Source organism: Narcine bancroftii, chromosome 1 (assembly GCF_036971445.1).
Source record: "Narcine bancroftii isolate sNarBan1 chromosome 1, sNarBan1.hap1, whole genome shotgun sequence".
In the NCBI taxonomy this organism is placed as follows: Eukaryota; Metazoa; Chordata; class Chondrichthyes; order Torpediniformes; family Narcinidae; genus Narcine; species Narcine bancroftii.
The window spans coordinates 388,451,893-388,478,788 of record NC_091469.1 but is presented as its reverse complement, the minus strand read 5'-3'; the positions used below and the strand labels follow the sequence as shown (position 1 = coordinate 388,478,788).

The following is a 26,896-nucleotide window of genomic DNA, read 5'->3' as shown; positions in this document are numbered from 1 at the left end:
AGTTATTAAGCAAACACAGGTTGTCTGCTCCACACAATATAAAGAAATAAATTATAAAGAGATAAAAGGTCAAGTCAGTTGAAATAAATGTCCTTGCAACTAGGTTCAGAGCAGAAATATTACAAAAAAATGCTAATATCTTAATGTTTACATTTAAAATAAATGTTATAGGTTTGGTACATTTTCTTTCCAATCTTGTTTACTTTGTTTCCATTTACTTGAGAAATATTTACATCCAGTAATTTCAATTTTAGAAGGAATGCAATGTTGATTCAAGGTCAGATCAGCCAATATCAAATTGAATTGCAGAATAGTATTGAGGGGCTAAGAGGCCTACATCTACCCTGACCTTTCTGTTCTTAGGACTGCACTGGAACCTTGTCGTAGGCTAATGTACCAAGGTGACAAGGGGTGTGAATGCTTTGCTGATTCAATACAAGAGATTCACTGAACCAAAGTTCCAGGGGGCCATCTATCATCTATAATCTATCATAACCTAAATTGCAGAGGGAGTCAAATCTAGAACAACAATCATTTTGGCCCAGATTGTCCTATCTATTTAAATAACCTGGATTTCTCATTTACAACACTTCACATGCACAGAAATCTTATTGCATGGTAATTGTCCCTATTGACTCATTTGTTCTCATTTTATCAGAGATCATCCTTGTTCCAATCATGCCTCCATCCGCTTCTTCCCTGTTCAACAACTCACTCGTTTTTCCAAGAGAAACACGAAAACTGCAGATGCCGGAATCTTGAGCAAAGTTCCTGCTGCAAGAACTTAACAAGTCAATAAACATTTCAGGTCTGGTTCCTTTATTTGAACTAAAGGCTTTAATGTTATGTATATAAAAGGGGGGGGGGGGGTGCAGGGAGAAGTGAGAGAGAGAGAGAGAGAGAGACTGGAGGAGGGACCAAGAAGGATTAGAGTATTGGACAAAATGTGTGATAGGTGGAGAGACCATGAAGAAGGGTTGGGGGTGATGTGGGGAGACAATGATCACTCAATGGAATATGTCTGTAAAGAACTGACAGAGTGGAGCCATTTAAGAGAGGCAAAGAGAGAAAAAACAACTTTTGGAGGAACTAAGTAGATCGAGCAACATCTGTGGAGAGAAAAGAATTGTTGGTGTTTTGAGTTAAGACCATGCACCAGTCCTGATGTAGGGTTTCCACCTAAAACATTGACAGTTCCTTTCCTTCCAGTTTGACCCACTGATTTCTTTCAACAGTTTAGACTTTGCATCTACAAATCTTATGTGTCCATTTAAGAGTCAGCCTGATATTGTAATAGGAAGAATTTAGGGCTAAGAATTATTATTTTTAAAAGTTGCAATACATAATTTGTGAAATTTGTTAAAATTCTTGGAATTCCTTTCTTTAGTGCACTATTTGTGGGCACTATATGAAGGAATTTAATTAAAAATCTGAGCTGGATGGAGTGGGTGCAAGCATCTCATGACAACATTATCTGTTGCACATGTGTTGCCCATCATTTTCCTTTCTTGGTCAGGAAAGTGAAATACTTGAATCAATCAGAAATTCATTGTGCCATCAACAAAAATTGCATACGACTGTTATACCCCTCACAACATAACCCATTTTAGGTAACCAATGCATTAAAAGGTTACATGGTCAATGTAAAAGTGTCAGCTATGAAACAACCACACATAGAAGACCTGAATCACTGCAGTGTGTTCCTCATCAATCACCTTGTGTTCCAACTAAATGAAAAGGCTGCTTAAGCACTAATTACTGTCACTTTGAAAGAAATAATGGCTGTAAGACTTTACTCTTTTACTAAAAACCTCTTGCAATAACGACGGTTTTCCTTTCTAATTGCTTGCTGCTCCTGCACATTAATTTTCAGTGATTAAAGCCAAGGAATATGTATCCCCCACAAAACTGCAACACCTTTCCAACCATCATCATGTTAAACAATACTCTGCCCTTTCAACTTTTACTCCCAGGTCCTCATATTTTGTTCTACACTATATTCCATCTACCAGGTTTTTCTCAATTTCTCTCTTTCAATCCTTTTATTGAATTTTATAGAACAAGAACACATTATATAGAGAACACAAGGTTACCTGATATGAAGAATATAAATATATTTCCAAAAATAAAACAATAGTGATATACCCCTTACCCATACAATGTTGTCTGAATGACAGAAAAGAAAAAAAAAGAACTCTAACTTCCTACCGAAAAGCCCTGAGAGGTTTTGACATAAAATTAAAGGTCGTGTAGTTCTGCTGAATCTATAAAACATTACTAACGAAAGGAAAAACCATCTACATAAATAAATATATTCAATGATCAAGATGAACAGATTTAATGAGCATGAAAATAGTCCATGAAAGGAGTCCAAATTTAATGAAAATTAGTGTTAGTATACAATACGGAACACCTGATCTTTCCTAAATGAAGGCAAGACATGCGTGACATAACCACTAAATATTAATTACTGACACTTCCGCCCCCCCCACGCCCAAAGGCCCCGCTCATGCCGGGAGCCTGAGGTTCTCACTACTGGTTCCGGGAGCCCAATGTCCCTGGTCAGTTTGGGTCCTAAAAAATTTCAGATAAATGAGTATTTCTGATTTGTTTCAGATATCCTCATTTATCTGAAATTTTTAAAAGATTTTGGATAACTGAGGATTTCGGAGAATCGGAGTTGTACTGTATATAAAAATATATAGTACACAGAAGTCCTGGAGAAACTCCATTGGAGACAAAGATACCAATATTTCAGGCTTGAGCCCTTCATCAAGGTATGAGCAAAAACCAGGTAGGTGCCTGGTAAGGGGAGGAGCATAGGCTGTGGAAGAGTATGTGGTAATAGAACATGTGAGCAACAGGGAGTGCAGATAGGTAGCAGTGCGAGAGACTCTCACAGAACTCCCTTCGAAAAGAGGAGGAGAACTTCTTCAGGATAGGTATCTCTTGAAAGGATTTTGCAGAGGAACGGCTCAATGGAGTGAAAGATTAAAGTTTGCAGATGCTGCGATTGTAGTTAATATACAAATGTGCTGGAGAAACTCAGCAGTTCCTGCAGCAATCATAGGAGACAAAAAAAAATACCTAATCCACGTTTCAGGCCTGAGCTCTTTGTCAAGGAATGAACAAAAGGCTTATTCTCAACAACAAATCCGTGGTCTTATATGCAAATGATTGAAGTAGGTTGTGAACAGCTGAGGCACTGAAATGATCCCTGAAGTGCCCCATCAGTCACAGTTCCAATTCTTTTTTTCTATTAACCAATTCCAATTCTAAATTCAAGCCAGTACATTATCCCTCATCCCATGTTCTTTAATTTTACTCAATAACCTCTTGAGTGTCATCTCATGGAAAGGCTCTGAAAATCCAAGTACATAATATTCACTAGCTTCCTCTAATTATATGCACAAAAATCTAACATATGCCAAACATGATTTATTTTCCATGAATACATAATGGCATTCCCCAATCCTATTGTTTCTTTGCATGTGCCCATTACCATTCTAGCCACGTTCCTATTTACTGATGGAAGGCTAAATAATTCATGGTTCCCCATTTTCTCTCTATCACTTTCTTGAATAATGGGGTTCTCTAGTCTGAGGAAGTCATTTTAGAATCTGTAGGAGGAAAATGATTGTCAGTATATTCATTATTTCCATCATCACTGAATTCAAAACAGAGGTTCTGGGGATCTAGCAATTTTCAGACATCTCTGATATTATATTTCAGAGTCAGACTCACACAGGATAGAACAGGTCCCTTGGCCCAATTCATCCATGCTGACTAAGTTGGCATTCCAGACTAGCCCCATTTACCTCCATTTGGTCCATTTCCTGTCAAGCCCTTCCTATCCATTATGTCTGACAAATATCTTTTGAATGCATCTTTTAGTTTTTTCTGCCAGCTCTTTCCAGACATAGACCACCCTCAGAGTTAAAAAGCTCCCCCTCAGGACTCTCTTAAATCTTTTCCCTTTCAGCTGAAACCTATTCCCCCCCCCCCATCCACCCCCCCCCCCCCCCCCCCCCCGTATCCACCCTGTGAAAAAGACTGTGGGAATTCACTTTATCCATTCCCCTCATGATTTTATATATCTCCACAAGGTCACCTTTCAACCTTCTATGCTCCAGGATATATCCTCTTTCTGTAACTTAAGCCCTCTAGTCCCAGCAACATCTCACTAAAATTCCTCTTCATCCCTTCCAACGTATTGATATCCATCCTATAACTGGGTGATCAGAACAGCACACAGTACTCTGCATGGTCTCACCAATACTTTCTTCACCACTTTGTCCATCTGTCACCACTTACGGAGAACTCTGCACCAGTATCCCGAGGTCTCTTTTTTCTACAACACTCTTCAGGATCCCACCATTTAAGTCGTGCCCTGATTTGACGAACCAAAATGCAATGCCTCACACACATCAGGGTTAAATTCCATTTGCCACTTTTTGGCCCACCTTCCTAACTGATTCAGATCCTGTTAGAAATTCTTCCTCAATCTCCACTACACCAACAAATTTAGTGCCAATCACAAATGCATTAATCAGGTTAACTACACTGTCATCCAAATCGTTAATAGAAGTAACAAAGAACAGTGGGTCAAGCATCAATTTCTGGGGCACATCACAGGCATCCAATCAGACCAACATCCTTCCATTACTACCATCTACCTGTTGCACTTAGCTAATTTTGAATCAATGGGCCAGCTCCCCTTGGATGCCATATGAGGCAATCTTCCAGATTAACCTGCCATGCAGGATGTTGTCACAGTTTTCATTCATATTCATTTCCCTTAGCTCGTTCACTCTAGATCTGTAAACTGCTATTTTAGGGAAGTTTCCCATCTTCTTCTCTGGAAATAGATGCAGAGTGTGTATTTAATTTCTCTATTATTTCCTCTTTCTTGTCTATTATCTTGCTTATTTCAAACATTAAATTGTGCTGTTGCCTTCCAGTTCATTATTTATGGAAGTTTTTTCAGTAAATTTTTATGTTTCTTATTTTATCGTCATCCTATTCTACTCTTCCTTTTCAATATCTTGATTTCTTTGGCTGAAATATGACTTATTTCAAGGACTCAGCTTGCCATTCCACCTTGCAACATTATTAAACCCTTTGATTGAACATCATGTTTACTTTCTCTTGTTAGCTGTAACAGAACCACTCTTCTTATTAGGTTTCTGTTTCTAGTTAATGGTAACTCAAAGGTCATTGGTTTAAAATGTCCTAATGGCATTACCAAACACTGTAAAACATGCATTCTGAACAGCAGCAAGAGTGGGCAATGGGCAAAGTGAGGTGTCCTCAGACGCTTCAGAATTTCAAAACATGCCCATCTCAATAAAGGCCTGGCCTAGCATGTCAATACCAAAGACAAGGTTACAGAACTGATGTTTAAAATTTGAAACATTGCCTAGGAAGGTCCTGCTCACTAAAATCAGGGTAAATCCAATCCAGTTATTTTATCGCCAAATCATTCTCTTTGTCATCAGCAACTCAAAAGGTTCAGAGGGGCTATGAGGGGGATCTTCTTTACCCAGACACTGGCAAATACAGTATCTGAATTGCACTATTTGAGGAAGTGGTTGAAGCTAGTATTTAGATGAGCAGTTAAATTGTCCAGGCCAAGATGACTATGAACCAAGTGCTGGGAGAAGGGATTAATATGGAAGGGACCCCATTGGACAGTGTAGACAAGTTGGGCTGAATGGCCCATTTCTATGCCACGTGATGTTATGACTATAATGCTATTGATGAAAGAGAGAAAGGAAATTGATACTATTTAATTTCATTTTGTGCCTCTCATGGCAAAGAAAATACTACTCATTAAGTGTCAGCTATGCAGTATCTTGGCATAACTAGTTGAGGCAGTGCCTTGCAGCACCAGAGACCTGGGTTCAGGCCCGACTTCAGGTGGTGTCTGACTGGAGTTTACGCATTCTCCCTGTGACAACATAGGTTTCATTGAATTGTCGCCCAATGTCTAACAATTAACGTTTACTATTTGTAAGGACAGTAATGGTTGTAAGTCATTCAACAACAAACATTGAAAGTATTGTCAATGTGCTAAGATACATCCAATAAAATGATCTCCATGAACAATCATTTCCATTTGTTTAAAATACAGCAGTACTTGACTTGTATATTAGCTGACATGACATGCAGAGAATTAGAAAATATTATTTTTATTTAACTTTACGTTCACGTAACAGTATTTATATTTTTATAGCTCAAGGCAATATTAAAGTGATACTATACACTCATAAGTTTCTAAATTTTCAAGCAATTCATCTGATAATTTGGTAACCTAGCAGAGATAATTGATTCCTATATAATTATTTTATATGATTGATAGCAATAAAGCTGATCACTTTCTATGGAACAAAGATCATTGTTGCTAAACAGGATGCTTCTCATGAAATTACATCTTAGGAAAAGAAAGCTCACATGATGGTAAAAGCTGTTAGAGAATTATAAAGCATTGCACAGAAATGGCCTAGTCCCATTTATCCAAGACTTACTCATGCCTCAAACAAAACATCTTCTTGGATTTTCATTTCTCACTCTACATTAATGCCATTGAGTAGAGTAGAATGGTGTGGAAAAACAATGTCATTACCCCCTCATATGCCATCCCATCCCCCACACTACCTGTTATCACTACCATCCCTTCACCCCTCAGTTTGCGATGATTCGATCCTAGCGACATAAAGTCAGTCACCTGAAAGATGCAAAGTGAATCATGCTTAAATTTTGCCCATATTCCAGATTGAGTACTTGGGGCCCTTCAAGCATCCAGCAGTCTGCCTATTTCTACATTGTTTAAACATACATCCCAAATGTCTCTTCTGTAGCTCCTTCTTTATCCTTCTACCCTACTTCTTTCTTCCTTCTACAGTTATCACTCACTTAGTCCCACTTCCCTTACTTCATTAATCATCTTTTAAACCTGTTTCATCAATGCTGAACTTGATCTCAGCTCCCACTATGAGTGCCAGAGTAGGTAAGTACAATAAAATGTCATTTTTATTCAGTGCTTACATCAATGTCATACAGAGTCATTAGTGCTTCAGCCCATTACATCCATGTCAACCTTCTCCATCTACATTGATTCCATTTGCCTGTCTAGGACTGTAGCTTTCTATGCCTTGACTATTTGTCTGGCTAAATGCCTCTTGAATATAGGAATTATATAAGATTCCACCACTTTTTTCAGGCAGATATCAACCGCTCTCTGTGTTTAAAAAAAAACCCTTCAGATCTCCTTTAAAACTATTTCCTCTCACCTTAAACTTGGAATTTCTTGCTGTTTTTTGCCCTACAATTGGAAAAGTTTTTTGACTACATCTACCCTTCTCATAAAGGTAAATAGTTCTATCAGACTATGCTATACTTCCTGTATTCTAATTACTGCCTCTAAAATAATCCCCACTCCTCCAACAGATTATTTAGCCAGGCATTTAAATGATCGAGGTAAAGAAAGATACAGTCCTTAGCTGGCAAGTGATCTTTTAAATTAGTCTTCTTCTCCAGAAATAATGCCCTTCTTGTCCCTCGTTTCAGATAAACCAACACTTGGTTAATTTCATGATTCCTTGATTTGAAGTGATCGTATTTTGCACAGAGATTGATTATCAATCGATCTTGACAAGCATGACAAGGGCCTGTTACTGACATTAATAATGCCTTGCATATAGGCTTCAATTGCAGAACATGGCAAGTTTGTATCGAAGAGGAGATTAATCGAATCAGCCCTAGCTATCAATCTGCACAGTTGGTCTTATTTACATTATGACTCCTTCAAGGAAAGCAGGGAGGGATGAAGAATTCATCACATTGAAAGTAAGTCATTAATATTTTGTTAATTTGAATAATTTATAATGCCAGAACATCGTCTCCTGGAGGTGCAGACTCACAGTTGATTTCGCTCTCAAGACTGCTGACCATGAATCGAAATATAGGGATAGCAACGACACAAAATCTCCATTTCCTGGCCATCAACATGTACCATAATTTTCCTGACAAATGTCAGAGCTAGAATTGAACACATAGAACAAATGTACAAAGCAACTCAATGCTCTCAGTACCTCTTGGGTCAAGCAGATAAATCAGTATAACAGCCTAAAGGATATCAGTACACCTTTTTAAAAGTGGAAGCTGAATTTATAACACTACTCTCACTTCAAGCCAAGTATAGATTTTAATCAGCTGAGTAATTAAGAGCTGTAAATTGAGTGTGATTGCTGTCTTGAATGCTGTATTAAATAAAGTTTTATTTATGTTCAACAACTCAAACTCCCTCCAATCCTTTTTGCTGGCATCACCTTCCTCACCCATTGTCCCTGATTCTGGGTGGGGAGAGTGGTGCTCAGGGATAATTTTACTAATTTTATTCCCAGCAAACATGTCCAACCCTATGATAAGCCTGTGGAGATAGTATTTTCACACTAAATGTAATCTCTCCATTGCAAGACGGCTGATCATCAAATAACACTTTGGTTTGTCCCTGTTCTCCTTGGAAGTTTACACCTCCTTTAAGCACCATACAGGATATAAATCTACCTCCCTTGCATCTTATTTAAAAGTCTCATTCCCCATTGCTCACTTGAGATCAACTTAAATGCTCTGCCAAGATAGCTTTCCTCTTCTACTTTTCTCAATCTCAGCAACTTCAATCTCCAATTCAATTTGTTTGCTTATTCTTTTTGAAATGGATTGCTCTCTTTTCATAAACAATTCCTTTAATTCCACTCCCCAACCTTAATATCATCTATGGTTCAACGCTCATCCACTTTCTTTAGAACCTCAAATACTATCAGATTTGGATAGTAGTTCAGTTTTTCAACAAGAGGACCAGAGATGTGCCAATGAAAGTCAAAGAAGCCCTTATGAGGCTGAAAAACAAGAACAAAATTGTAAGACACATCACCCAAACCTTACGATTCCCAAAATCAACTATTTGGAACATCATCAAGAAGAAAGAGCGTACTGGTGGCCTCAATAATCACAGAGGGTCTGGTATTCCAAAGAAGGCCTCCACAACTGATGACAGAAGAATTCTCAGCAGAATGAAGAAAAATCCCCAAACTTATGTCTGAGAGATGAGAAACACTCTTCAGGAGGCAGGAGTGGATGTGTCAATTATGTCTTCAGAAGACATCATAAAGAGAAATACAGAAATTACATTGCAAGATGCAAACCACTACTTAGTCACAGAATCAGAAGATAGCCAGATTACAGTTTGCCCAGAAATATTTAAAAGAGCCTACAGAATTCTGGGAAAAGGGTCTGTGGACAGATGGGACTAAGATTAATCTGTATCCGAGTGAAGGCCAGAGCAAAGTGTGGAGGCATAAAGGAACAGCCCAAGATCCAAAGCATACAACCTCATTTGTGAAACATGATGATGGGGATGTTAGAGCTTGGGCACGTACAGCTGTCACAGGTGCCACTGGTGCACTTATCTTCATTGATGATGTAACTGCTGATGGGAGTAGCAAAATTATTTCTGGGGTATATAGAAACATCTTATCTACTCAAGTTCCAGCAAATTCCTCTGAACCCACTGGACAGCACTTCATCCGCCAGAAAGACAATGATCTCAAACATACTGCTAAAGCAACAAAGGAGTTTTTCAAAGGGAAAAACTGGAAAATTATTGAATGGTCAAGTCAGTCACCTGATCTAATTCCAGTTGAGCATGTCTTGCATATGCTAAAGAAAAAATTTAAGGGGACAAGTCACGAAACAAGCAGAGCATGACCGGAGAAGATACCCAGCACCTGATGATGAATCACAGATCAAGCAGTCATTGCATGCAAGTGATATGCACCAAAATACTAAACATGGCTACTTAAAAATACAAATCATTGCTATGGCCTAAATATTATGGTGCCCTGAAATGAGAAGCCTACGTATAAATAGTGCTGTAATTTTTACATGGTCGAACCAAAATATATACAAATACTCTTTAATAAAATCTGGTATGTTCACTATAATCACAGATCAGTTGTTTGATTGCAAATTTAAAACTGTGGCTCACTGGGGCAAATAAAGGATGAAAGTATCTTTGTCCCAAATACTATGGAGGACACTGTTTAATATATAATATATATAGAAATATCTTAGAATAATTTACTCAGCCCATTAATCTCACAGCCTGTAGGAAGAATCGATTTCCCAGCCTGGCAGTCCTGATTTTGCTGTTGCTCTACCTCCTTTGATAGGTGAAAGATACTTTGTGATGATGGTAAGGGTCATCAATAATTCTGAGCCTTATTTAAGCAATCTCCCGGTGAATGTCATATCTACATAAAGTTGAACAGGCCCTGCTTTCTTCTGCTGGATTTGTTTTATTCTGAGACTATTTTGGAATGCAAAGAAAACCTCCAATCACTTTCCTCCATTGCAAAGTATTTCTTAATCTCTTCTTCCATGTTTCCTTTGTCATCAAGGGTGAGAAGTTCACTCACAATTTTGCATCACATATTGAGACCAAAACTAAAGAACCAAAAAGAAATAGGAAGGAGTTGGTCCCTCATGCCTGCTGCACCTTTCAATAACATGAAAGCTGATGTTTTTGCTATCTCCTCAGAACCTTGATTCTAATACTAATAACAAAGCCGTCTGAGCATTCAATACATTTACATACGAAGCGTCCACCACTTTCTGGAGCTAGGAAGTGCAATGATTTACAAACATTTGAGAAGATAAAAAATTCTTCCCCATTTCAGTCTTAAATGGGCACTTTGTTTTGACTCTATGCCCTCTGATCCAAACTCTTGCACAAAAGGAAATATCTTCCAGCATTTACCCTGACAAGTCCCCATTCTTCCAAACTTAATTCAAATCCTTTTTGTTGTCTTTATCACAATGTGGAACTTTGCACATTTTTTTGTCTTAAATCACTGTAAAATCACAAAATGTTCATATTAAAGTATTATCCTCTTTGTCCAAGATCCATCTAAAATGGAGTCAGAGAAATGGAAAAAGTTAGTGACGTATTCATTCGCAAGTTTAGCCCCAGACATGTCCATTCACTAAGTCTACCTGGATCAAGGTGCAGTTTATTGCTTGAATTTTCTTCTGAAACCTTCATCCACTCCTTTGCTGTGGTACACGGCCAGCTGACCTCTTTCAAATGATCAGAAGTATAGGAAGCTCCAGAAGGTAACAAACACAGCCAGGTTCATCAAAGGCTCTGACCATTGAATACATCTATGTGAGGTACTGTATCAAAAAGTCTGCCATCATCATAAGGACCCCTGTCACCCTGGTCACAATGTCTTCTTATTGCTATAGTCAGGAAGATGGTATAGAACCTGGAAAACCAGCACCTTGAGGTTAAGGAACTGAACTACCCTCTCCCTTGTTACAATAATCAAGGACTACTTGAATACCACTATTGCTGCCACTTTTTTTTTGCAATGGATTAACTGTGAATATTTATTATTTATCTTTTTTTAAACAATATATTGTCTCTTTTAATTCCTGGATGTCAACATTTCCGATGATCTGGCCTGGAGCCTCCACGTTGAAACAATCACAAAGAAGGCTCACCAGCTTTCTGAGGAGATTCAGTATATCACCCAGGACTCTTGTAAACTTTGGCAGGTGTACCATGGAGAGCATTCTGGTGGGTTGCATCATGGCCTGGTATGGAGGCACCAGCTCTCAGGACAAGGATAAACTCCAGAGGGTTGCTATCTCAGCCTGTAACATTACAGGCACCAGACTTCACTCCATTAAGGACATCTACATGAGGCGATGTCTTAAAAATGCAGCCTCTATCCTCAAAGACTCCACCACCCAGGTCATGCCCTCTTCACTCTGCTACCATTGGGGAAAAGGTTAAAGATGAGCACTCAATGGTACAAGGACAACATCTTCCCCGCTGCCATCAGATTCATGAATAATCAATGAACCAAAGACACTGCCTTCATTTTCATGGACTATTTTTTTCATAGAAATGTCATAAGATGAGTATGTATGGTGATGCCGCAAAAGACCGAATTTCATGACTTGTTCATGACAAAAAATCCTGATTCTGAAATTTAAAAGAGTCCTGAGGGCCATCTTCTCCATGATGGATATATGGAATGAGTTGTGAAAGGAAGTAAAAGTGTGAACTATTGTAATGCTCAGAGTACACTGAGACAGGTACATGGATAGGAAAGGTATATGAGATGACCTTGTTCAACATGCAATAGTTGGCTAAAGAGCCTATTTTCATGCAATGAAACTCTACAGCTCCTCATATAAGACCTATGCCAGGAGTAAGTTAGTCACCACAGGATACCTAACTCTGACCTATTTTATCAGACACTCTGTCCATATGGTTGGTCCAGTTGATTGATGATAGTGGTGGCTTCCAAGATACTGTTGATGGTAACAACATGATGTAGGCATGTGCACTACACAATAGTGCTGGAGAAACTCAGCAGGCCATGCTGTATCGATAGAAAATTATAGATAGTCGACATTTTGGGGTTGCGTCCTTCTACAAGAGAGACTTCTGGAAAAAGGGCTCAACCCAAAATATTTTCTACCTCTTTCTTTCTATAGATGTCGCGTGACCTGCTGAGTTTCCACATCACTTTTATGTTCAGCATGGGACACCAGCATATGCCAATTTTCTTGTTTAGGTTGTTTCTTTCTTATCATAAATAGTTAGTCCTGGCACTTAAATTATGTGAATGTTTCTCACCTTTTGTCACTACACATCTTCTATCAGTATCTTGAAGGCACCACCATGGTGTTGGAAAGCAGTATTGCTTCATTTGCTGAGGAATTCCAAATAAAATTAAGCATGGCACAACCATGCTTTCATTGAGGAAAGAAACTTATTGATGAATTAACTGAAGATGGTTGGACCTACAACAGAGCCCTGCAGAACTCATGCACTAAAATCCTGAGCTGTGTTAATTGATCTCCAACAATCACAACCATCTTCCATCATGCAACCAATAGTTTTTTTCTTAAAAACACTCATTGACTTTACCAGAACATTTTGATGCCACATTCAAACATTGCATGATATCATGGCAGTCACTCACACCTGATGTATAGGTTTCAACTCCTTAGCCCACATTTGAATGAAGTCTGTCATAAGTCTGGAACAACGTATCTATTGCAAACCCAATTATCAATGAGTGGGTCTTGATGAGTAAGTGCTCCCAGATAGCACTGTTAATATTAACTTGATGGGTTTCCTGCTTTATGAGCACAGGAATACATTATAGTACATTGCAATTAATCACTAAACAATTAATGGAGCAGATTAATAAATGTTTGCCTTAATTTTATTTCTCTTGTGCAACTTGAAATTAATGTTTCATCCGGAATATGAGAATAACAGATATCAGTTTTATATTTCCTTCCACTAGATGCAGAGCAGATACATTCGAGGAAGTAAGTATATAAGGAAGCTGCTCTGCTCAAGATCAGAAGCAGCTAGAGAAGGTTATTGATGCAGTTCAGAAGACAACACAAACTTCTTTCCCCTCCCCATCTACATCTTCCTCTGTCTCGGAAAGGCAGCCAACATGGTGAAGGATCCATATCACACCCAAGACAAGCTCTCTCCCTTCAGAGGGAAAAGACTTGAGAATGTGAAAGCACTCAGCAACAGATTTAAAGACTGCTTCTTCACTGCAGCCATCAGTCTGTTGAGCGAACTGAATAATGGTAAGCTCCTGCTGCCCTTGCTTGGGGCTAATTAAATTTTATTTTCATCAAAATCCTGTACTGTAACGTGCTCTTCATATTGCAGTGTGAATGTTAGAGATAGTCTGTTAGTCTGCTCAGTGAAGAACATTCTCACTTCAACTTAAGTACTTTCTTTTTTTTTAAACTTTATTTAAAATTTTATGACATGAATAAAATAAAAATTACATTTAAAGAAATAATAAAAAATAAGATAATAAAAATTAGAATACTACATCATTAAACTACACAAATTAACCCCCCCCCAATAATTATAGCACAACATTAATCATCTAATTTAAAATTAGTCCAACCCTCCCCCCAAAATAAAGAGTGAAGAATTAATTAACAATGTTGTAAATAAAATAGAAAAAAACCCACTTACAAAAAAAAGGATAAAACTTAACAACAAAAAAAATTACTAACAACAAAAAAATATCAATACTAAAATAATACCCTTAAACATATATTTAAATCAAACATAATACATGTATTTAACAAATGAAATCGACTTTAAAACTAAGTTCAAATATTAAAATCATATATCAACCACATATCTGTTATACAAAAAATCATAATTAATAATACATAAATACACAATTTCCAATAATACCAAGTTTCCTTTATAATTCATCGAGAGAACAAAAACATCCCTTAGAAAAACAATCAGATAAACTTTTTATTCCCTTCCCCTCCCCTTATATAAAAAAAAGAAAAAAAAAGTTCAAACTCTTATAAAATTCTCCATATTCTTCATTTATAACATCTTCAAAATTCTCTATCGAAATTAACTTAATTTTATTAAACTCTTCTCTCTCAATGTATTTGTACTTAATTTTCTTCTTTTTCTTCTTATCACCTTTTCCCTCATCTTCCTCTTCATCTAATTCAACATCCTCAATTTTTGACTTATTATCTTCTGTGACATCATCCTCTTAAAAAAGAAAGAAAAAAGAGAAAAAAAAAACCCCCCAAAAAAAGAGAAAAAAAAGGAGAGGAAAAAAAACCTCCTAATTCCCTCTCAATTACAATCAGAAAACAAAAAGAGTTAAAAAAAATTATTTATTTAAAAAAACCTTCACTTCTTAACCCAAAAATTAAAAAGAAAAAAAAACAGGTCAGAGGTCACAACTACCTCCTCCTGTTTAAACCGCCCAAAGCGGTAACTCCCCCAAAATATTGGGTGTGAGATAACTCACAGGTAGCTGATGACTTCTGGAAACTAGTGCCCACCCAGTTCCCTCTCCCAACTCCTATTTCATTAAACTATCATCATTATTTAAACTATTTAAACTCTTCTCAAAAAAAATATAAAAGATTTATTTTTTTAAATCAACGTTACCACTCTGGATCCCACCTTACATCTCTACTCTCTTTGGAGACCTTGAAGGACTACATCGTTCCTGAAACTGCATGATTGGTAGAGACTGAGCAAAGTCCATAACCTCTTTAGGATTGTCAAAGAACTTTGGCTAATTTCCATCCTAAAAAATCTTCAGTACCGCAGAATACCTGAATGTTGCCTTATGTCTTTTTTTCCACAATCGTTCTTTCACAGAATTAAATTCACGTCGTTGAAACATAATTTCTTGACTCAAATCTTGATAGAAGAAAACAGGATTATTCTGAACCATCAAAGGAGATCTATTTTGCTGGGCATTTCTAATAGCCGTACGTAAAATTGTCTCTCTGTCACAATAGTTTAAACAACGGATCAGAACAGGTCTTGGATTCTGTCCTGAAGAAGATTTTCTTCTTAAAACTCTATAAGCACGTTCCAGTATTAAACCTTCAGGGAATTTATCCTGTCCTAACACTCGTGGAATCCATTCAGTAAAAAATTTTCTTGGATCTGGTCCTCCTATGCCTTCTGGCAAACCAACAATTTTCACGTTGTTCCGTCTAGATTGATTCTCCAAATAATCAACCTTTTTTGCTAAATTTTTATTTTGGATCTGCAATGTTTCAATTATTCTATTTTCATCTTGCAGTTGATCCTGTGCATCGACTAAACCTTGATCACACATTTCAAATCTTTCAATGGTTTCAAGCTTAAAAGCTCCATTAATGACTTCCGCCATCGCATTAATCTTGGAAATAAACAGGTTCACAAAATAAGCTAAGTGACTCAATACAGAATATATCTTATCTTCAAGATCCTTAACAGACATTTCAACAGAAGTAGATTCAGGCATAATGGGGTCTTGCTGTTCCTTAGAGACCACGGGATCTTCTGTCCCTTCCCTTAATTTAGTATCTTTTCTAGCAGTTTGACTTCGTATAAAAATCCCTCTCAAAGTCCCCCCAGCAATGCCAGGAGACTGAAGATCAGAGTTATCTTTAAGCCAAATCTCTTTAATCATCTTCACTGAATCGATGTCTGGAAAAACCGTTGTAATTGAAGATGCATTTTGCAGCGCCACCACTGTAGCAGTCGAATGACAGCTCTTTAACTCTCCAGCTGGTGGCGCCCCAGCTGATTCAACTGTCAAAGTCTCAGTAACAGCACTCACAGTGGCCGTTGTGTGAAATACTGGCACCCGTCCAGCTCTTTGGTCTGAAAGCTGTTGAATGCGACCTTCAAAGAGCCTCACCGGCTTAAAAAGGAGTTTCAATGCCGAACTCTGTACGTCTTCCTCTGGATCCATTCTACGCTGAGTCCTGGCTTCTTGTAAACAAGTAGGCTCAGACAATTTCAGAAAATGTAGTTTTTTAACAGTCTGTTGATGTTTTCTTTTACCTTTTTTTTTTGCAAATAAACCATTAGGCACTAATCCAACACCTCTTATTATTTATAAACTTTTAAAAGAACTTTAACGGGCACTTAAAGACAAAACAATAAATCAGAGCCAGGAGAGGTCTGGAAGGCACGTCTGTTCCCTACGCCATCTTGCCACGCCCCCTGACTTAAGTACTTTCTATTCAATTTAACACTGCTTTTCTGCACAAGGATGCAAGAAAAAAAGTAACACTGCTATTATATCTCACTGTAACTTTAAAATGTATTAGTTACACATAATTTTTCATGCTCAAGTACTACATCCTCCATCTAAATATACCTGATAAGCTGCAAGTACAGTTCATGTTTACACAGAAGGCACCTCCTTCAGAGAGACTAAATGTTGGTCACGTCAACATGCCTTCACATAATTTCTGGCGATAATAGGACTACATGTGAAGACCGTTAATAAATGTACAGCTCATCATTAAAATAAGGATGGTTATGAGCTTTTCCTGTGAATCACTTGATAACCTTTCCTACCGTTGCTTAACATGTACTCAAAATATCTCTTCCCCAATGGGTGGTGGTAGCAGAGTTCCAACAACTTGTGGCACTCAGAGAGGAAAAAATAACTCATCTTTGGCTTAAATGGGCAACCCATAGATTTAAACAGGGATCACTGGGTGAAATTTTCCCACAAAAAAGAGATAATCTCTCCACCTTTGTCAGTCCCTTTCAGGATTTTGTGTTTCAGTAGAATTGGCCTGGTCTGCTCAATAGAAACAAATTTTCCCTTGTTATGTTGATTAATTTAATCTACTACCAACTACAGAAATATATTTAAAAAAAAACACAGCAATCTATTATGTCAAATGGTTGTGTTTACACATATCTATGCCAAAGTCATGTTAATCCTGATTTTCAAGGTTGAGGGCAATGATTATTTTTACTCTAACTGACAGCTCACTGTGATACACTTTGTTCTGCAGGTTTTCATGGACCAACTGTGTACTTCAGCCACAATCTACCTGTAAGATTGATCTTCCTTTTCCCCAGCACATCTGCAATAATCACAACAGCTCTGCATTTTAATGACAAGTTAAATATATTGTTATTCAACTCAAGGAGATAATTATTTGATTTTATTCTTAATACAAGATTGAATTATATCCATTTCACTGAATTCCACAACTAACAGTGGGATCAGGTCTGCTAACCTAACTGGTGCATTGTCATTTTAGTGTAGCCATAGAAATAAATGAGTGGGAATGAATTTTGATTAGTTAAACCTATTTTATGACCAATGTGTGCACTCACAGTTGGGGAATTGTGCAAAAATTATGGTAGCCTCGAAACAAATTGGATCTTTGATTTCAACACTGATTCAGTCTTGCATGTTTCATACTCATCATTTCTGCTTGAAATAATTCATTGCAGTTGGACTGGGTCAGTTGTCACTCACCAGCAGTATCATTATGATGTCACCAGCACGACAGGAACATGCCCAAAGCCCCTTGAATCTGGACAAAGTCCAAGAGGAATATTTTCAAGTCAATCTCAGTGGCAACCCTAAACAGAACATTAATGAATACAGCAGCAGTGATGCTAAAAGAAGCATAGTAAATCACAAAATTCTGCAGACACTGTGGTTGAAGTAAAAACACAAATGCTGGAGAAGCCCAGCAAGTCAAACAGTGTCCTTTATGTAGCAAAGGCAAAGATGCATAATTGACGTTTTGAGCTTGAGCCCTTCATCAAAGAAAAAGAAAATGCTGGCAAGTGTCCAAACAAAAGAGTGGCGGGGGGGGGGGGGGGTGGGGTGAGTGGCAACGGCAGGAGATACTTGGTGAAGAAAGGAAGGGGGGGACAGCAGGAATAATGGGGAGGGAGATGGGTGGATGAATGAAATGTAAAGACAGGAAAAGGAGGAAAGAAAAGGCGAGCAGGTTTAATGGAAGGCAGTAAAGTCAATGTTCATGCCAAATGGCTGAAGAGTGCCCAGACGGAAAATAAGGTGTTGTTCCTCCAATCTGTGGGTGGTCAGGGTGGGACAGTACATAAGGCCGTGGGCAGACTGTGAGCACAGGAGTGTGACTGGAATTGAAATGGGAGGTTTCTGAGATTGCATTTGCATTTCTCTCTTGGAACAAGTCATCTGCTTGTGATATAACAATCTATGCTTTACAAATGCCAGAACTGGAACTTTCACATTATATTCATCTTGATTTGTCCTGGCTTTCACTAAATCTCCTTGCAATGTTGCCAATTAAAAAAATAACTGCCATCTTATAGAGTCATAGAACATACACAATGAATACAGTAATAACATGGCAGCTCTGAATCCTGCTTTTTTTTTCTTTAACTGTAAAGAAATTCATTCTGAAAGTATTACTGGGAAAAAGATCCTATTTAATTACATTATCAGCTAATTGAATTTCACACTAATTCAAGTTTGCAATTTAAGAGGAAGTGTGAGGTTTTTTTGTCACTTTCTTGATGTTCCTTGCTCATATTTTGCATCTGCACTCTCCTCCATATTATGAAACATTATAATAGTTTCTGCACAAGAAAAATGTACTTAAAAAAAATCTGTGCTGACCAACTTATCATTGTATTCATGGATATCTTCAATATCTCACTCCAGTAGAACATGGTACCCACCTGTTTCAAACAAGTGTCTATCATACCGGTGCCCAAGAAGAGTGCAGTAACCTGCCTTAACAACTATCAACCATTAGCACTTACATCAACAGTGATGAAGTATTCTGAAAGGCTGGTGTTGAAGCTGATCAGCTCCTGACTAAGCAGCGGCATGAATGCATTCCATTTCGCCCATCATAGTATCACATCTATGGCAGATGCCATTTCATTGGCTCTACACAAAGTCCTCAAACACCGGGACAGCAAAGATGCATACATCAGGATGCTCTTTATAGACTGCAGTTTAGCATTTAACACCATCATCCCCTCAAAACTAATCTGTAAACTTCAAGATCTGGGACTCAGCACCCCACTGTGTAACTGGATCATAGATTTCCTCACCTCCAGACCACAATCTGTGAAGATTGGTAAGAACATCTCCTCCACAATCTCCATCAGTACCGGGCTACATTCTTAGCCCCCTACTCTACTCACTTTATACACCATCTACAAATTTGCTGATGATACCATGGTGGTGGGTTGGAAAAAGGAAGGGGATGAGTCGCAAAAAGTTAGGTTGCAGGTGCAGCAGGTTATTAAGAAGGCAAATGGAATGTTGGCCTTCATCGCTAGAGGAATTGAATTCAGGAGTAGGGAGGTAATGTTGCAACTGTATAAGGTACTGGTGAGACCACACCTGGAGTACTGTGTCCAGTTCTGGTCTCCATATTTGAGGAAGGATATACTGGCTTTGGAGATAATCCAGAGGAGGTTTACTAGGTTGATCCCTGGGATGAAGGGGTTGACTTATGATGAAAGATTAAATCATCTAGGATTGTATTCGCTCGAGTTCAGAAGAATGAGAGGAGATCTTATAGAAGCATATAGGATTATGAAGGGTATGGATAGGATAGATGTAGGAAGGTTTTTTGAGCTGGCCGGGGAAACTAAAATGAGAGGACACAGTCTCAAGATTCGGGGGAGTAGATTTAGGACAGAGATGAGGAAAAATAGTTTTTCCCAGAGAATAGTGAATGTTTGGAATTCTCTAACCAGGGAAGTGGTTGAGGCTGCCTCATTAAACATATTTAAAATTTGGTTAGATAAATTTTTACATGATAGTGGAATTAGGGAATATGGGGAAAAGGCAGGTAGGTGGAGTTAGGTCATAAATTAAATCAGCCATGATCGTATTAAATGGCTCAATGGGCCATTTTTGGCCTACTCCTGTTCCTACTTCCTATGTTCCTATGTTCAACATACAGGAGGGAGATTAAAAACTTGGCTGAATGGTGCACCACAACAACCTTGCACTCAGTGTACCAAAACTAAAGAACTGATTGTTGACTTCAGGAATGAAAAGCCAATGGAAAACAATTCAGTGATCATTGGGGTATCAGAGGTGGAGAGGGTGAGCAAATTTAAGTTCTTGGGAGTTATTATCTTGGAGGGTATTTTCTCGAGCCAGCATACTAATTGAATCATAAAGAAAGCACGTCAGTACTTTGGAAACCCTGGCTAACAGGTTGCATTACAGTCTGTTATGGGGATATGACTACCCCTGAGTGTAAAGCCCAGGACGTCTCAGGCAAAACCCACCCCACTATCAAGAACATCCACAGGGAACACTGCCATCGAAGAGCCGGAGCAATCATCAAGGACCCACACCACCCAACAAATTCTGTTCTCACTGCTGCCATCAGGAAGGAGGTATAGGTGCCACAAGAGTCATACCACCAGGTTCAAGAACAGCTACTACTCCTCAACCATCAGACTCCTCAATGACAAAGTCAATAAGGAACTCATTTCAGGACTCTTCCGTGTGTACTTTATTGATTTTCTTTGCTCTCCCTGCACAGTCAGTTTGTTTACATTCATTATCTATTTACAGCTCTTTATTTGCCTACATGTATACGCTGTGTAGTTTTTTTGCACAAGGAATTGCCCTTTGAATCCAGCAACCTTGTGAGATTCTCATTAATTTCACCACTATTAATTATTCACTAGTAGAATATTTTTAAATAAATATTTGTTTTTCTTCATGGACCATTAACTCTCTCTCTTTTTAAGGAATGATTTTGGTGTATTCCTCCATAAAGATAAGAAATAGCATTTGATTAATGTTTGTTCTGCATTTTCTTACTTCTCATTATAATGTCTGCCTATAAGGAACAGGCATTGACTTTCACAAATACCCCTAAAGCAGCTTTTAAATTATCTTTCTATCTCTTCCTGTTTTACTCTAATATTCTGATTTCTCATGATCATGTACTTAGTCATCCTCTATTCTAAAATTATCCAAATTCCTGCTCTTGCTATGCTTTTTGGCCAACTTGGTATCACTAGTGGAGTTGTTCAAGTGAATCGATATGAACTTGAAGGGCCGACATGGCCTGTTTCCGTGCTGTAAACTGTTATATGGTTATATGTTCAACATTTCTTATTTGGCGTGTTTGACCTTTTTTCTATTGTGATTTCATTCTTTGAAGAAATTGATAAATAGCATCTTATCAATTTTTTTTGAAAACTACATCTTATCCATTCTTAGTTAGTTTTGAGGTCAATTTTTCCCCTTCTATATGGGCAGTTCACACCATTTTCTTCTGATTGATAGCACAATTTCCAAAAGACCTTATTATTGATCTTTAAGAATCACACAAAATATTTGTCAAACATAACCCTTGATTTGTGACCATTATGTGAAATTAATATCTCAGCAAGTAATTTATGGCACTTTTGACATGTAAAGCTGATGGATTTACAAATCTACCTTTTCATCTGGAGAACATTTCATCTTTTAAATAATGCAGAATTATGGCCTAATTCTGCAGCCACTTTTCCTTTCCTTTGTACTATTCAGTACAATTGAAGAGACAAGTAAAATGAAGCAGTTACTTGGGAATAAAATGTGGTCGAAAAGTGAGCAGAAAATATGTCAACCTGGAGGAAAACATTGACGACCTGCATCACATCTTTTCTCACCTGAATGAGCTAAGCCAAAGTGGCAAAATGTCTGGTTTTTCAACATTTAAAAGCATCAAGCTCTGAAGTGAAAAGCAATCCCAAGATAGACACACCACTTTTTCCAATTAATGTAAATGAGTTAGACCCAGAAGCTATGTTTTTTACTTCTGGTGCAATTCTTAAATTGTGAGCATTATTTAAATTAATAACTCAACAACATATTTTCATTGAGCTATATTAAGCTGTTGCATTCATAGATTTGCTTTCCAGCATGCCAACAATTTAAAACAGAAACCCTGTTATGTTCCTTCCATTTTTCTGGTTTTCTTTCATATTAATGAGGTGTTGTGCATGCTCTGTGAAATTAAAATGATCAAATCACAACCCAAAAAGACAATGGGGATTAATAGAGTTGTCATTTAGATTAGAGTTATTTCAAAATATAATGCATATGTTTTATTGGGGCTGGATAAATATTTCCTGATAGAGTTTACTGGCCTTTATCCCTCTCCTGTAATCTGGCTCTCCCTGTACTAATTGAAGAAAGGCTGTTAAGATTGGAGCTATGATAGCAATCTGAAGGAATCTCATATGGACTTTCTACATCAACTTAACATGATGTAGTGTTGAAACGTGTTCCTCCCTTAAAAACAAATGGGAATATTCTTCCTGCTTGGTGCTTTCTTGTATTATGAATATTTCCATTAGACAAAACAAATGCCAACTGTTAGTTGGCATTTGCTTTTATTATTTTATTATCAAAATAGTTTCACCCAATTTTAAAGATTATTTTCTTAAACTCTTCTTCTGAGAAAGCACCTCTAACTTCCCTTGTGATATTGTAGATTATGCTTGTTGAGGAATTGAACAATGCAAAGCCGATGAGAGTGAAACATGAAAGTCTGCAATGACTGAAATAAAAAAAAACAATGCTGGAGAAACTCAGGAGGTTAAACTATGTACTTTATAAAGCAAAGATAAAGATAACCAACGTTTCAGACTTGAGCCTTTCATCAAGGTATTTTTATGGTGCAGTAACATATTAATTAATAACAGCAACATATTTTCAGGCACTTATATTAAGCTGTTTCAGCTCGAGCTGTTTCAGGGAGGTGGCCACCTTCAATGGACATGTAGACTTCGAAGAGTGTCCAAGCCCAGTGACTGGCTACATCAGCATGTACATTGAGGATGTTCCAGAGATCAAATTCTTCACACTATGGATAAGCAGAAGCCATGGTTTGATGCAGAGGCTCGGGCCCTTCTCTGAGCTCTGCCTTCAAGGGAGGGTGTAGGATGGTACTATGATCACGCAGGACTGAACTCTCCCATGCAATATGGAAGGCAAAACTGGGGTACGCACAGAAGATCTACAGGCAGCTGTGAGACACCAGCAACACGAGGTGCATGTGACAAGGGATCAAGACTATACCAATCACAAGTCAACCTTGTAAGTTCAGGACAATGACATTTCACTTCCAGACAGACTGAACATCTTCTATGCACAATTTGATGAGAAGAACAGGATGATGCCAAAGAAAGCTTGATGTATGGGCCCCCTGCTTAGTGGTGGCTGAGGTGAGGAGAACCCTATCCAGGGTGCAGGACCAAACAATATACCTGCTTGGGCACTCAATGAATGCGCAGACCAATTCCTTGAATGGAGGTCTCCATGGACATCTAAAACATCTCACTGCAGCAGTCCTTCGTCCACACAGGGTTCATTTCAGCCACCATCATCCTGGTACCCACGAGAGCAACAAAAAGAGGCCTCAAAGACTACCAACCTGTGGCACTGACCTCCACCATTATGAAATGCTTCGAGCGTCAGGTGATGGAATGCATAAAAGCACACCTCCCTGAGACATTGAACCCATTTCAATTCACCTATAGAAGAAACCGTTCCACAGATAATGATATAGCCTTGACTCTTCTCTCTGTCCTCACCCAACTGGAGAATGTTGCCTCATACGCCAAGCTGCTGTTCATTGACTTCAGCTTGGCATTTAATACAATCATTCACCAGAGGCTGATGGAGAAGCTGTCCTTGCTGGGACTCAGCGCTTCTCTCTGGAAATGGATCCTGGACTATCTAATGGAAAGATCACAATATGTCTGGCTCAGTACCAGAACCTTGAGTACCTTCACCTCAGGGCTGTGTGCTCAGCCCACTCCTGTTCTTGCTACTGACCCACATCTGCATCACCAGATCCAGCTCCAACAAAGTCATCAAGTTTGCAGATAGCACAATGTTAGATGGCCTCATCAGCAACAACAATGAGTCACATGACAGAGAAAAGGAGGAAAATCTCGTAAAATGGTGTGAAAGTAACTACCTGAGTCTTAAAGCGGATGAGACAAAGGAGATGATCGTGGACTTCAGGAGGACCAGGAATGGCCACCCTCCACTACACATCAACAACTCTGTCGTAGAGAGAGTGAGAGCACAAAGTTCCTCGGAGTTCACTCAACTAGTGACCTAAGTGCAACAGCGACTGCACTTTCTGAGAAGATTGAAGTGGGCAAGGCTACTGGCCACCATTATGTCACCTTTCTATAAGACCTCTATTGAGAACATCCTGGCCAGCTGCATCACAGTGTGGTGTGGTTGCTACAGAGAAATGGATCAGAGGATAATCAACAGGACCATAAGAATAGCAGGGAGGATCACTGGAGTCTCCCTCTCCCTCCATCGACATGATCTACTGGGATTGTTGACTGAAGAGGGTGCACAAAATCATTGAGGACCCTTTCCACCCTGCACACAGCATCTTTCAGCTACTCCTAATGGGAAAGTGATATAGGAGCATCTAAGCCAGCACCACCAGGCTGAGGAACAGCTTCTTTCCACGGGCAGTGACAATGCTGAATGACCATCTAAGATTTTCATATTCATGAAACAATATTTATATTTATTAATATGTACAGATTACATACTTGTCCTGTTTATGTATTGATTGTCTGTATGTGTGTTATATCTAACCAGTCCAAAAAATGATTTGTTTTACAAACAAAGATACTCATTGAGAACAGAATAAGATTTGCATTGATAACTCATTCAGTTAACCAACCAAATTGGGACCCCTGTTGTTTGCGATCTTAAAAAATGAGCTGGATGAAAATGTAGGTGGATGGTTAGGAAGTTTATGGATGATGCTAAGGTTGGTGGAACTCTGGATGGTGCAGAGGGCTATCAAAGAAAATAAAAGGATACAAACCAGTTACAGATATGGGAAGATAAATGGAAAATGAAGTTTAACCTGGACACATGTGAGGTGTTTGGGACATCAAATGCAAGGGGATATATAGTAAATAGTGGGACTTTTCAAAACATTGATGTGCAGATGGATCTAATAGTTCAAGTCCATAGATCATTGAAAATAAGGGATATGGCATGTTTGCCTTCATTAGGTATGGTAGAGTATAAAAATAAGGAAGCATGGTAAATCTTAAACCTTTGGTTGAGGCACACTTGGAATACTGTGGGCAATTCTGGTTTCTCTTTTGCAGAAAGGATGTGGAGGCTTTGGAAGGGGCACAAAAGAGAAGGTATGAACAATGAGGAGAGGTTGGAAAACTTGGGTTGCTTTTCCCTGAACATTGGATGTTGAGGAAACAACCTGATGGAAGTTTGTAAACTTATGGGAGGCAAGATAGAGGACATGGTGACCACCTTTCTCCCAGGGTAAGAATGTCACATGAATTTCAGTTGTTGGGGGGGGGGGGGTGGAGTTTAAAGAATGGCAGGACTTTTTGAAAAGACAGAGAGAGGTGTGTGCCTGGAAAAGACTGCCAGAAGGAGTGGTGGAAGAAGATATGATAGCAATGATTAAAAGGCTTCCAGATTGGCACATAAATATACTGGGAATAGAGGGATACATAATCAGTGCAAAGAGCAATGTTTTAGTATAAAGGGAGCATCATGTTCAGTGCAGACATGTAGCCCAAAAGACCTGTTCCTGTGCTGTAATGGTTCATGTTCCATGTTCATTGCACACACTCAACCCACTCCTTAACTTCTTCAGTTTTGTATCAGTAAAATTCTATGTTTTTAGAAATGGACAGAAAGGAAATATGAAGGAGAAGTCACTTGAATAAGAATGTCTGCAGGTACTGGAGTCGGGTGCAATTCAAAAATGCGCTTGATAAACTCATAGGAAGTGAAGGGTAGCCAATGTTTCCGGCCTGAGCCCTTCATAAAGTATTCATCACGTTGTTACCATGTTATCATTTTTTGCCTCATGGTTGCTCTTGGGATGTACTCCAGCAATAAATAACAGATCGAATCTGAATGCAAATTCAGTGGTACAGGAGCAAATTCAACATTTGAGGTTCCTAGTTCCTTTTATTGTCATGTAATAATAATTTTTTTGTCTGCTGTAAGGCAAACAAAGAATCATCATGAGCATAGTGTGGCACTCCTAACAATAGGAGAAAGAGAAGCAAGAGAGAGTCCCTTGAGAGACACTGAATGCCAATACTTCCACAGCCTCTGCAGCCGCATAGATTCCCATTTGATCTATTGGCAACCTGAGCTCCAAATCGAAACGTCCAACACAATCAGGAAGCCTTCAGCACCTGTGGTCCTTTGGGAACCCGTCTCCATGTAAATTGTTGATCTCCTTCTCCAAGAAAGGATACTGAATAATTGAGACAGTCCAAAAGAGAGTCACCAGATTATTTTGTGGGATGAGAGGATTGTCGTTTCAAGAGAGGTCATACAGGTTGACTAGGCATCCTTTGGAGTTTCAAAGAATGAGTTGTAATCTTTTTGAAAGATAAAAGATCCTAAAGATGTTTTCACATTTTGAAGAGATTTAGTTACCAAGTAAGTGGCCAGTTCTTTAAAAGTAGTGCCCA

General features: G+C 38.5%; 1 protein-coding gene and 1 long non-coding RNA gene across 6 annotated transcripts in view; one reads left to right on the top strand and one right to left on the bottom strand.

Annotated features, from left to right (window-relative positions):
- Positions 1 to 17,761, top strand: part of LOC138751403 (uncharacterized) — a 29,327-nt gene extending 11,566 nt beyond the window's left edge. The window contains exons 3-6 of one of the 2 annotated variants that reach the window (XR_011349901.1): positions 659 to 808; positions 7,704 to 7,848; positions 13,392 to 13,692; positions 17,422 to 17,761. This is a non-coding gene — a long non-coding RNA (uncharacterized lncRNA). The remainder of the gene's footprint in view (positions 1 to 658; positions 809 to 7,703; positions 7,849 to 13,391; positions 13,693 to 17,421) is intronic. The other variant, XR_011349902.1, reaches the window with a different exon arrangement.
- The window catches only part of gabbr2 (gamma-aminobutyric acid (GABA) B receptor, 2), an 811,906-nt gene that overhangs the window by 646,402 nt on the left and 138,608 nt on the right, over positions 1 to 26,896 (bottom strand). The window contains exon 1 of one of the 4 annotated variants that reach the window (XM_069913636.1): positions 17,895 to 17,997. The exons of 2 other annotated variants lie outside the window; for them this stretch is intronic. In XM_069913636.1, the coding sequence (XP_069769737.1) occupies positions 17,895 to 17,906 (12 nt within the window). In that variant the 5' untranslated portion in view covers positions 17,907 to 17,997. Of the gene's footprint in view, positions 1 to 17,749; positions 17,841 to 17,894; positions 17,998 to 26,896 lie in introns of those variants that run through there. One more of the 4 variants, XM_069913638.1, reaches the window with a different exon arrangement.